Source organism: Hyperolius riggenbachi, chromosome 7 (genome assembly GCF_040937935.1).
Source record: "Hyperolius riggenbachi isolate aHypRig1 chromosome 7, aHypRig1.pri, whole genome shotgun sequence".
In the NCBI taxonomy this organism is placed as follows: Eukaryota; Metazoa; Chordata; class Amphibia; order Anura; family Hyperoliidae; genus Hyperolius; species Hyperolius riggenbachi.
Genome location: NC_090652.1, coordinates 146,613,227 through 146,626,785, shown reverse-complemented (window position 1 = coordinate 146,626,785; position 13,559 = coordinate 146,613,227). Strand labels below are relative to the sequence as shown.

Sequence of the window (13,559 nt, the reverse complement as noted above, 5' to 3'; positions counted from 1 at the left end):
CTCATTGATAAAGATGAATGGGCAAAAATACCTGTGAAGACATGCAAAAAGCTGGTCTACAATCATAGGAAGCATTTGATTGCTGTAACAGCCAACAAAGAGGTTTCTATTGTTTACTGAGAAGAGTATGAATAATTTTGGACTGGACACTTTTTTGCTCAAATGTAAATAAAAGCTGAGAATTTTATTTTTGCCACAGTAATGCCTCTTATGCATCATCTTATCTTTTGGGAGACACCCATGTCGTTTCCCATCAAAAATGTACTTGTTGGTTGAATAAAAGTAACTAAGTCAAAATTTGAAAAGGGTATGAATAACTATGGGCAGCGCTGTATATGGAGGCTGCCAAATTCAGCTGGTTTTAAAAATGAATGACAATTGCCTGGCTTTCCCCCTGAACCAGCAGGTCACTGATGCAACTGGCATGGTTTACAAAGAAAATATAGCAGCCTCCATATCCCTCGCACTACAGGGTCACTTTAAAGTTTAACTAAAGGTGCGTACACACGTCAGATAAAAATGAAAGATCACAGACCAATTTTACCCCCTTCCATGTAGTATGAAAGCCATACTCTACACAGTCTATTCTATGGAGCTGAACTACCCATCAGATAGAAACCTTTGCAAGATGCTGCACACACAGATGCTGTACACATGCAACAGATCAGTATCTGCAAAAGATCTGTTCCTGCAAAAGATCCATTCCTGCAAAATGCATTCATAGTCTATGACATCTGCAGATCTCATACACACCTTGTTTAATGGACATTCATCTGCAGATAAGACAATTATCTGCCGATCTGAAGATCCAACCTGGTGGATCTGAGCTACAGATAATTGTCCGTTAAACAAGGTGTGTACGAGATCTGCAGATATCATAGACTATGAATGCGTTTTGCAGGAACGGATCTTTTGCAGGAACAGATCTTTTGCAGATACTGATCTGTTGCATGTGTACAGCATCTTTGTGTGCAGCATCCTGCAAAGATTTCTATCTGATGGGGAGTTCAGCTCCATAGAATAGACTGTGTAGAGTGTGGCTCTCATACTACATGAAAGGGGGTAAAATTGGTCTGTGATCTTTCATTTTTATCTGACGTGTGTACGCACCTTAAGAAAAAAAAAAAAATACTTAAATAGACTCAGAGATGGACAGTACAGCTTTGATACTTACCCGGGGCTTCCTCCCGCCCCATACACACATCCAAGTTCCACGTAGTCCTCCCACGGGTCTACCGTTCAGCTGCGGTTAACTCCATTACCAGCCTCAGTCGATGCCAGTCATGGTCTACTTCGCAAACCCGGACTGACGTCACTGAGGCTGGTAACGGAGCTCATCGCGGCTGAACGGCAGACTGCGGGAGGCCTAAAGGGATCTGAAGGAAACCCCAGTTAAGTATAAATGCTTTTATTGAGTTTGTCTTAGGTTTCCTTTAAGGGGTTGATACCGAGCCATATCCATTGAACTTCATGGAACAAACAAACAAAAAAAAAAAAAAACTACAAAAAAACCCTGATGCCAATGTCACTTTAGACCTGCGCAAACCCACTGTGGTGGTGGGCATGCGCATAGTTGCCTAATTTTGTAAAGGTTTGGAGTTGGCGTGTGTGTGTGTGTGTGTACTTATGAAGGCACTTTAGAGCAATTGATCACTTATTTGTGTATTTATTTATATATTTTGTGACCGCACTTTGCGCTTGTACTTGCCATGTGACTTAATTACTAAACTAGTATTAAATGTATTATTGTAACTGGTAGGGGTTACGACCAGTACTATTGGCGACTTCTGGGAGACTCATTTTTAATTGTTTTTAATGGATTTTGTTTGCCTAAATAAAGACAAGTCTTTTTCATGTGAGATCGGATTAGAATTGAATTATTTATATATACATGATAGCCCAGGGATGGCCTTGCTTGCCTCTTAATGGATTGGTCTTTCTTGTTTTTGGCCATTGGGCATAATTGAGGTGCACTCAGATGCACATTATTGGTAGTGCTCAATTGTTTGTGTAGGTCTTCGTTAAAATGAAATCAGAGTGGTTGATGTGAATAGTGTGTGTGATCACAATAGGCCACCTGTAGTATGCTATGCATGGGCATTTTTCTCACCTTCCATTAACCCTTTCTGACAAAAAACGGTCTTTATAATGAGAAGCCCACGGGCCCAGCTGCTCAAGCCAAAGCACTACCTCTTCAGGGGTCCACTTAGAAACTGGTTTGTGGACTAGAAGGTCATGTTCTGATTCCCGACTGCTCCAGTGATATACAAGTAGCACAACCTAAGAAGCAAATTAAACGGCTGATTAACTTTACCACCAGTATAACATTGGTTACACGATTACAAGACACAAAACTTTTCATAGGACGGCCACATAAGTCAACAGATACAGCACAAAAAAATGACGAGGAGTTTTCAACAAGAAAACAAGGACCTGCAAATGGCATACTTATCTGACAAATGGCAATTTAGCGAAAAATGCTTGTAGGGCCCATTCACACTAGAAGTGCTTTTCTGAGTGTTTTGCGATTGATTAGAGTTTTTAAAAATCGCATCCATTCAATTTCATTAAAATCGTGGTAAAAATTGCGGCGTTTGTGTACGCGATTGCGAAATCACATTGATTTTTCCACAATCGCAAAACGCTCAGCTAAGCGCTGCTATTGTGAATGGGCCTTTAGGTTTGTTAAAGCGGGATTGTCACCATAAAAATCAAATTTCAACAGCAACTGGTCTGAGTGTATTGAGTGATAAAGATGCTAATCCTGCATTCAAAACTTTTTCTGCTGTTATGGTTTGGAGTTATTACAAACCTTAGGAGCACTGGCCCTTTAAAAGCCATTGCCAAAAAGTTGCATGCTGGGGGATCTCTTTATCTATAATATATTCCTCCTCTTCCCTTTAGTTCCCCCTTCTTCTAATGACATAAGACCGTGCACTTCCTAGTATAGATCTCAGTGGGAGTGTCTGAAGACTGGGAGGAGGGTGGGTATCGAATATCCAACTAGCAACAGGAGAAAAAAGTGAGGGAGGAAATGGTCAGGAGGTCAAAGGTAACAAAAATGGAAACTGCATCGAATAGGATTCTCTGCTTTTCCTTTTTAAAATTCACAGGAGTCATTACGTGGATAGCACAATACATCTGTTATGTAAGTAGAACTAGTATTTATCGTCTGATATGTGTTTTTTTTTTCTAGGTTAGCATGGGTGTCACTTGTTCTTTAAGGCTCAGAGCGTCTAGAATGCTATGAAATAAATTGATAATGCAGTGGAGCCGACTGGCAGCCAAATCTTTAATGGTGTGGCATTGTTGTGGGTAACTTTCAGAATGATAGCAGGGGGGAGTGTAGCTATTGTACACACCAGTAATTGGAAATTAAAGGGTAGGTGGTGGTAGTTAGGAAAGTAAGCATTAGTGTTTAGTGTGGACACAGTTTGGAGATAAAAACATAGAGACAGTGACATATGTGAAGCAATATGAGGCTAATGGATGAATGGAACATTTCAACTTGGTAAAATTTTTAATTTTACTACAAACAAGAGATTGTATCTTCATTAAAAAAAAACAAAAACCTAGAAATTAAATAGAGACAGTTATGTTGAGAATATCAAGAGGCCCACAGATGCGTACACGTTAAAAAAGACACCGCAATAATTTGGGTGGTGGGGAATAGCAGCTGTTAGAATATCAATAAATTACCGATATTCTACTATTGATTAGTGGCCAATCCTGATAGCAGAAGATCCTTCAGGGTCCTATTACGCTTTGGGCTCTATTCACAATGGGCAATTCGGCAAAATCATTTTGGATGGTAATATACCTCATGCGGCATTTTACACTTTTTTTTTTTTACAAATTCACCAGTTTTACCACATGAGGCAGAAGTTCAGCAATTTACCGAACAAACATGCCTCAATTCATTAAGCCCTACTCTAATGCTGCGTACACACTGGCGACTATGGTCGTTTGAAACAGCTCATTAACTTTACCCAACGATCATTAACACGGACAAAAGAACGACATCGGGAAGATGGAAATATCCAACCTGACGGATCATATCTACCGACAATCGTTACAAAACTATAGTGTGTACAGACATCGGCCGAGAACGATCGTTACGAGGGCCAATGCGCCTGCGTTGAATTCTGCCCAGCTTCAGTACTTCCTTTGTAGCGTGGCCGTAAAGATTGTTACATTGCTCATTTCAATTAAACTTTGTTTTCAAGTTAATCATATATTTGTATCTATTGTAACTCCATGTCAGTGTTTTTTTTTTTTATTTTATATAAATATGTACGCAACATTTCCTTCTGATCGGTCTTTTCTGCGAGAACTATCGTTAAAATGTGTATGATGATCGCTGCATCCCATCGTTGCATACCAATCTTTCCAATATCGTTCGTCTGGTAACTATCGTTCTTTGCAAACTATAGTTATCGCAAGTGTGTACGAAGCACAAGTGTCACTTACCAGCATGTAGCTGAGCAGCAGGCAGGCAGGGAGCTGTGTGCATCACTGGGTGTTTTTCTGTCCTGTGCATTCCAGTCATCCCTTTAGATGTGCTGCATCCACCAGGGGGATCTATTCTGTATACTAGAATACAGATGAAGCACCCTGGCGTTCTATTACCTGCGCCAGGGTGGCGGCGCAGCAGTTTTAAAAAACTTTTTTAAGATCATGTAGCTAGCCTAGCGCTAGCTACATGATGCCCCCCTCCCTGTGACGTCTGGCGCATAGCTTCGATCGTCGCCGGCGCGTACCAGCGTAAGGAAATCCCGTTCTGAACGGGATTTCCTTAAGGGCTTCCCCTGTCGCTATGACGACGATCGCGATGACGTCGTTGACGTCAGACGGAGTCCCGATCAACCCCTCAGCGCTGCCTGGCACTGATTGGCCAGGCTGCGCAGGGGTCTCGGCGGGAGGCCTCGGTTACGCGGCGGATAGCAGCGCATCGGCGGCAATCGGGACCAACACGCAGAAAGCAAAGTGTTTGCTGCGTGTTTAAAAATAAAAAAAAATTGTGAAAATCGGCCCAGCGGGGCCTGAGCGGCGCCCTCCATGGGTCATGGACGAGCTGAGCTCGTCCATACCGCCAAGGAGGTTAAAGGGAACCTAAACTGAGAAGGATATGGATTTTTCCTTTTAAAATAGTACCGGTTGCCTGATCCTGCTGATCCTGTGTCTCTAATACTTTTAGCCATAGCCCCTGAACAAGTATGCACATCAGGTGTTCTGACTGAAGCCAGACTGGATTAGCGCATTCTTGTTTCAGGTGTGAGATTCAGCCACTACTGTCCCAAAGAGATCTGCAGGACTGCCAGGCAACTGGTATTGTTTATAAGGAATCATCCATATCCCTCTCAGTTAAGGTTCCCTTTAAGGGCTGGTGCACAACAAAAGCGGTTCTGAGCGTTTTTAAAAATGCTTTGAAAAGCGCTTGGCTAATGTATTTCAATGTTATGGTGCAAACCAGAGCGATTCGTTTTTTCCCCAAATGCAAACTCGGGTCCTGCAGCATTTTTGCGAATTTGAGGCGATTCTGCCTCAATGTTAAGTATAAAAAGGTGGAAAATCGCTCTGAGAAGCACTAAATTAGAGCGATTTTCCAAGCGTTTTGTTACAGAAGCTGTTCAGTTACAGCTCTACTGTAACAAAATAAAATATGGTGAAAAAGCGTTTGACACCATAGGCTGGCCTTACATGTTGGCAGCTCTGAGGAAGGCAGGAATAGGAGGTAATTTTCTTTAAGCTATCTCTGGATTATACTCGCTGCCCTCTGCCACCCTCAAGCTCCCAACCCCCGAACATACCCCTATAACTATACAAATAGGGACAAGGCAGGGTTGTCCCCTGTCCCCTGCCCTATTCGCCCTTGTTATAGAGCCCCTTGCCGAAGCCTTAAAGAGACACTGAAGCGAAAAAAAAATATGATTTGTATGTGTAGTACAGCTAAGACATAAAACATTAAGATCAGATACATCAGTCTAATTGTTTCCAGTACAGGAAGATTTAAGAAACTCCAGTTATCTCTATACAAAAAAGCCATTAAGCTCTACGACTTTCAAAGTCGCGGAGAGGGCTGTTTTCTGACTTTTATTATCTTAACTGTTAGTTAATTTTTTACTTTTCCTCTGCCAGAGGAGAGGTCATTAGTTCACAGACTGCTCTGAAAGAATCATTTTGAATGCTGAGTGTTGTGTAATCTGCACATATTAGAGAATGATGCAATGTTAGAAAAAACACTAAATACCTGAAAATAAAAATATGAGAATATTTTCTTTGCTGCTAATCTTCTAGTAATTATTCATAGTACACAACCAATTCATTATATCAGATATTTTTTTTCGCTTCAGTGTCTCTTTAAGAGCTAACCCTGATGTCACAGGCATCTCAATAGCAGATAAACAATACAAAGCGAGTCTATTCGCAGACGACTTGTTACTTACCCTAGCATCTCCCCATATCAGTATCCCCAATGCCTTGCAAATCGTCAAACAATTTGGTTGCATCTCTGGCCTCAAATTAAATATAGGCAAAACAGAAGTTCTTTTCTCTAACATGGGCAAGACGCAAACCCATCATCTAGCTAATTCCTTAGGAATAACCCTCCAAACGAAATATATAACTTATCTAGGCATCAAAATCCCAGCTGACCCCTCACACTTATTTCAAATCAACATAACCACAATGATCAACACCCTGAAACAAGATTTTAACAAGTGGAACTCCCCTTTAATTTCCTGGACAGGTAAGATACATGCTGTTCGCATGACTTTGCTGCCCAAGATGTTATACCTCTTTCGCTCTCTCCCAATTCCAGTTACTCAAAACTCATTATCGGAACTCCAGAGACTAATTTTTAGATTTGTTTGGGCCCACAAGCGTAGCAGAATCTTAAAAAAAAATGTACTGGAATAGAGATAGAGGAGGACTTGGCCTTCCAGATTTATTTAGCTACTATCGTGCAGCCAGGATAGCTCAACTTGCCGAGACCTTTGCTAAATTTAATCCCCCGTTATGGGTTCAGATCGAAAATGACCTGCTAGCCCCTCTCAACCTGCCCTCCCTCATATGATCCACTAATACTAAAATATCAACTCTTAAATCAATTTCGCCAGTCTCATATTATGCCCTCTCTCTTTACAGAACAGAATTAGATACACTAAAAGACTTCAGTCTAAGCTATCTCCTCGTGCAGATATTTATTAATCTAGCCTTCCTCCCTGGGATGGACCCAAAATCTTTTAAAAAATAGGGGAAACACAATAATCACACACTACTATGACACTACCTATTAAACGATAACCTTCCCAGCTGGGAGCAATTCCACAACATTCTTAAATTCCCGCCCACTGAATTCTTTGGCGCCCTGCAGATCTACCACTTTCTTAAATCTATTCCGAGAGCTGCCAAGGGGCCTGCTGCTGTAACACATTTTGAAAGGTGGTGTGAGCACTCCCCCCTGACAGGAGGACTTATATCACACCTGTATTATGTGCTGTCCCAACCCCTGGACGTACACAAATTAAAACCAACGTTTCAATGGGAAGCGGACTTTAATATTACTATGTCTACTTCCCAATGGTCCAAATGTCTATTAATAAGGGAAGTAGCTATTATTCTCATATAGAAACAAGCCTAAAAGTACTACATAGGACTCACATCACCCCAGTTATACTACATGGGATTGACAGCAGCAGCCCAAATCCTGTTTTAGAAATTGTGGCAAAGAATGTAATCACTCGCACATTTGGTGGTACTGTACAAAAGCTAAATCCTACTGGTCCTCAATCACCTCTCTAATAAGCTCCATACTCGAGAGAGACCTCGCTCCTGACCAATTTATACTATTACTAGGGGATAGGCCTAAGGGTTGGAAATACCCACCACACAGATTAGCCCAGCACATAGCTAAGGCTGCCAAGCTCCATATAGCTAGAATTTGGCAAAAACCCACACTTTCCATTGGAATGACCATAACTATTAATGATATTCTCACTTCTGAACGACTAATTGCTATAGTTAATGACACAATGGATGTATTCACTAAAACTTGGCAGTCTTGGCTCGATTATGTAGATAATCCGGGTTTTCACGCCTTGGTTTTGTCCCCCTGACCCCCACTTCTACAAGAAGGACCAATAACAGTAAATGATCTTATTGCTGTCGTTCTTTTGAGCACTCCCTGTGTTAATCTTATTGTCAGTCTATATGCACAAATTTGTGGAACTAAACAAGTTATGTTTTGATTTTCTCTTGTTAAAACGTTATGTATGTTCCCCACGTTGGGTATTACTTGAAAAGCTTGTACTGTAATAATGAGCACAATGTTCAATAAAAACCTTTTGAAACTAAAATAAAATATGGTACACCAAAATGCTTCAAAAACCGCTAGGCATGTGTAGAAAATCGCTCTGCACATGGCTTGAATCGCTCTGAAAAAATGCTTCAAAAAATGCTAAGCGTTTGTGGATACGCTAGCGGTTTTTCATATGCAATGGGCCTTACACATCTAAAACAATGCAGGAAAGCCCTCAGAATTGTCAGCTTCCTCTGCTTTGATACAGTGAAAGACCCCCCCGATAATCGCATCAAATCAGAGTGAGAAGCAGGTTGTGCGGCTCTCCCTATTGGCTGCTCAGCTCTCCCCAAAGGCTGTCTGTTAAATCCACTGCACAGAGACAGCATGGGAAGAGCGAGTTATCGGCTGCTGTGAGCTGAAGATAAATACCATACACTTTTGCCCAGTAAATGAAATTCACAAATCTTTGTGAATTTACATTTCCTGAGGTAATTCCTGCACAAGTCGGTAATTTACCTCATTATTCAGGAACGCCGATTTTCTGTGCGGTGATGGGTTTAGTAAATTGTAACTTCGGAAGATGATCGGTAAAAATCAGCTTTTTTGAGCATTATCGAATGCGGTAATGCTTTGTGACTAGAGCCCTTTGTGTGGGGCAATTTGGAACACCCACACTGAAGTGAAGTAAAATTGTTTATAACAAAATGGCCACCTGTAAGCCAAATTGCACACTTCCTTTATAGCATACATTATCCTTAGAAATAACAGGTTCTCTTGTTCGCAGTTTCACACAGTCTCATGACATAGGAATGCAGCTGTGGGGTTTTGGGTTGGTATCTTGCAGATAAGAGACACAGTGTTTCCCACAAGTTATAACCTTGAGTTATACAGATCTATTGTCCGCTGAACTGTTCATGAGCTTACCTACTTAGATATTAATAAATATTCATGTATTCGTTTATGCATATTGTATCATCCAATAAGTTAGTTAGCTCCTATGTTAGGAACCCAATCGGGGTTTTAGGTAGGCGGAATAATTAGAATCTGTAATTTATTTCAAAGAGTATATCTGTCTGTTCCAAGTTTTTCCAGCCCAGACATAATTATTCTGTCTCCTGTACAGTAAATAAACTTCTACTATACTTCCAAGAGACTGATCTATGATATTTCACAACAGAAGCAGACAGGTTGTATCGTGCATTATAGCCACGGTGCCACTCAAGAAGAAAAACCAAAAAACCAAAACTCCCCCCCCCCCCCCCCCCAAAAAAAAAAAAAAAAAAAAAAACTTCTGGTGCACTTTCGGAATTACCACGGAATTTGCACAATAACACACTGCAGCTTGTGCACTACTCAAAGCACTTCCATTGCACCACATCGCAGGCAGTGTGTCATGTTTCATTGCCTATAATCGCTATTGTGACAAGCTACAGTAGAATAGCCCAACATCGCATCAGTGTAGAAGGACCCTAAATTTTACAATCAGTACCTGTTCTCATTTGCACCCTCAATTTAGCCATACCTAACCAACCCAACCCCCGGCTGCAATATCCATTGAAATTTATTGCCAAACCTTACCCTATTCTCACCTCCCTCCTAATGCCCAACACTTACGTATCCCTCCCGCCACAATCTCCACCAAAAACTCCCTACACCAATATTTCTTGCCACCTAATTACGATAGTTATCGGGTGCCACCAGCACCCAAATGACCCCTTGGGTGTTGCTATAGTCGCAATTAACAATGCTGTCTATGCAGCACACATTTTATAAGATTAACTGCTTAACTGTTATCAAAACCCACACAGGTGACCTTCAGTAATATTATCAACTAAATGGCATGCATAGATAAATAGGAGAGTGAGTGACTGTGAGTGAGTGACTGAGTGACTGAGTGAGTGTGTGAGTGTGAGTGTGAGTGTGAGTGTGTGTGTGTGTGTGTGTGTGTGTGTGTGTGTGTGTGTGTGTGTGTGTGTATACAAGCTTTTAAACAAATTACAATCTTAATGCCCATACAATATGTTGGAATAGTTTGACACCTCTGCAGTAAACGCAGCACAGTGGCGTAGTGGTTAGCGCTCTCGCCTTGTAGCGGTTCGAATCCCAGCCAGGTCAACATCTGCAAGGAGTTTGTATGTTCTACCCGTGTCTGCATGGGTTTCCTCCGGGCACTCTGTTTTCCTCCCACATCCCAAAAACATGCAGATAAGTTAATTGGATTGCCCTTAAATTGGCCCTAGACTACAACACATGCACTACACAATACATACATACATAGACATAGGACTATGGTAGGGAATAGATTGTGAGCTCCTCTGAGGGACAGTTAGTGACAAGACTATATATACTTTGTACAGCGCTGCGGAAGATGTCTGCGCTATATAAATACTAGATAATAATAATAATGGCACTCACCGCCACTCCTGTTAATGCAGTTAGGACCCCTGAGAAGAATCCCCCTCCACCTCTGTTTGCTGCTCGGCCTGGTCGGGGAGAAGTCTGGTTCTGTTCATTTCCAAACCTATTGAACGCCTGCAAGGCTCGTGCAATGTCACTGTTCTGCTCCAAGTCTTCATACTTCTCTTTGATGGCATCAGGAAAAAGTTTCTCTATCACATCCCTGAAAATAAGCATTGCAAAAAACAAAACAAAAATAAAATAAAAGTGTGTTTTTGAATATTAAAGGGAACAGAGGCCTAAAATGAAAATCGGCATCAGCATACTCTCTCCCCCTTCCGTGGTCTCGCTGGTGGCTCCGGTAATATGGCGAATTCGGCTGAAGTCGTGCGTGCATGGGGCGTCATCTCTAAAGACTGAACCGCGCATGCGCAAGACTTATGGCGACCGGTGTGATGATGCTCAAGGTGCGTGCTGAGGGCCAAAGTCGCCTGATTACCGGAGCCACCAGCGGGACCACGGAAGGGAAGAAGAGGATGCCAGCGGACCTTGTGCACTATGGAAGGGGGGGCTGGAGGAAACTGTGTAGCGTCTACTGGAAATCTGTGTAGCGTCTTTCACCTACAAGGCCCCCCAGGTCATACCCCATGTATTGTGTACTAGTCTTTCTGCATGACCAGCAGGGGCATCTGCACCCAGTGACCCCACCGCATGTACGGATGTCACATACATGCAGGGATTTCACATGTTACAGGCACCACCAGTGGCCATGGAGACGCAGAAGGAGCCATGCCAGCAAACAGGTGAGCCTGGGACCCTCACCACAGGTCCGGCAGCTACATATGTTGCATGGGGCAAGGCCACCCAGGGTTCCATTGGATGTCAGGAAATCGAAAGCCACTACCACCGCACATTGGACTAATCCCTCTAGAGCAAGATCTTTCCTACATGCCGGATCAATCGAGTGGCCATGTTGCAGCATTAATTTCTGCCAGACTATAGGTACATACACACGTCGGATTTGCGCAAACGACCCGTCGTTTGGACGTCCAAACCACCAGTCATTCGGACGTCAAATTGGGCGTGTGCACAGTCTGTCGTTCAGCTGATAAGAGCTAACTTGAGCGATCCGCTTGACGGATCGCTCAAGTCTGCTCTTATCAGCTGAATGGCAGACTGTACACACGCCCAATTTGACGTCCAAACGACGGGTAGTTTGCGCAAATACGACGTGTGTATGTACCTTATCATTGTGATCTAATGAGCTGGTTATCAGCTAATCAGCTGGATATTGAGGACTCAACCTGAGCATTGACTGTATGGGTACTATTGGACAATGGGTTATTCAAATGCAAATGAAGTCAACAGAAAAAAAACTGAATTGCACACAATGTAGCATTACTGCTCCAGTTCTGGATATGGTGCAACTTACCTTAAAAGTATGTTGACTTTTGGAAATCCCTCCCACTTTTCACGACATTCAGGACATTCCGTTTTCTTTGATGAAACCCACCACAGGGCTAAACAATGTCTGCAAAAGCTGTGCCCACAGTTCAAAGTGGTGGGGTTTACCAAGATATCATAACAGCAATTGCAGGAAAACTCACTGACTGAGATATTCCTGTCCAACTTTGCTCTCGTGGTGGTCTCTGCATTGGCATCTTCTAACTTCACATCCTCCTCCATGGCTATTGCGCACAAATAGTCTCTACATTAACTGAATAAGTCAGACCTTCAGGAACACAATGGAAGCTCTCCGAGCATTATTAAGCCTGCAAAACAGAAGTTACCGTATCTAATTAAGCAGGAGAGAGAGAGAACAAACAAGGAGGTCAGTTAAAATGCTAGAAAGTGACAAGACTTGGTGAGCACTATAATGCTGGGAATACACGGTTTGTTTTGAACCGTGTAATCGAACCACTGATGGCTCGATTGATCATTTCCGACCTGTCCGATACCCCGCCGGATCGATTCCCCGCTCAATACCGCGGGCAGGACAATAGTAAAAAACGAAAAGATAAGAAGCCGCCCACGGGGACGAGCGGGAATCGATCCGGGTGCCCGCAGGGACGCGCCAGAATCTATCGAGCAGCTTGATACACGGTTCAAAAAGAACTGTGTATTCCCAGCATAAGATCCCATAAATGGTTTCCCTCAATTAAACAGACTGACAAATTTATAAACAATCAAGCCACTGTAATGTAGATAACCCTGTTAGAACTTACCGGTAGCGGTATTTCAACGAATCCTCCAAGATGGCTAAAACATGAGAGGAAGCCTGCTCCACCCCAAAGGAAACACCCCCACAATTATTCAATTAGACAGACCATATAGGTCCTCCTCTGCCATAGTCCCTCAGTAAATATAGAGTACAACCTAGGAGGACCCCACAAAGTAACAACAATACTACCATATGTATGCATAATAATTAATCTAATATCTCCCAAGATAGGGAGGGAACTAAGGTAGCCATCCTGGAGGATTCGTTGAAATACCGCTACCGGTAAGTTCTAACAGGGTTTTAACAACTCATCCTCCAGGATGGCTAAAACATGAGAGACCAACGAGAAGTCTAATAAAGTTACCTTAGGGAGGGATGAGGTTTTGTAGAACTTTTCTCCCAAAAGATAAGTCTTGAGCTGATAGTAGGTCGACTCTATAATGCTTCACAAAAGTCTGATGACTAGACCAGGTTGCCGCTTTACAGATCTGTTCTAAAGAGGCCCCTGATATTTCAGCCCAGGAGGTAGCCAGGGATCTGGTAGAATGTGCATTCACAGCTTGGGGAATAGACTGTCCTGCCTTGGCATAGGCTAAGGTGATAACCTCTCTAATCCACCTCGCTATAGTACTTTTTGAA

General features: G+C 42.5%; 1 protein-coding gene across 3 annotated transcripts in view; it reads right to left on the bottom strand.

The window, feature by feature from the left end:
* BFAR (bifunctional apoptosis regulator) overlaps nt 1–13,559 on the bottom strand; it is a 57,554-nt gene that overhangs the window by 31,359 nt on the left and 12,636 nt on the right. For all 3 annotated transcript variants that reach the window (XM_068244731.1, XM_068244733.1, XM_068244734.1), the window contains exons 2-4: nt 12,132–12,471; nt 10,718–10,922; nt 2,111–2,280 (exon numbers count right to left, since the gene is read on the bottom strand). In XM_068244731.1, the coding sequence (XP_068100832.1) occupies nt 2,111–2,280; nt 10,718–10,922; nt 12,132–12,385 (629 nt within the window). In that variant the 5' untranslated portion in view covers nt 12,386–12,471. The remainder of the gene's footprint in view (nt 1–2,110; nt 2,281–10,717; nt 10,923–12,131; nt 12,472–13,559) is intronic.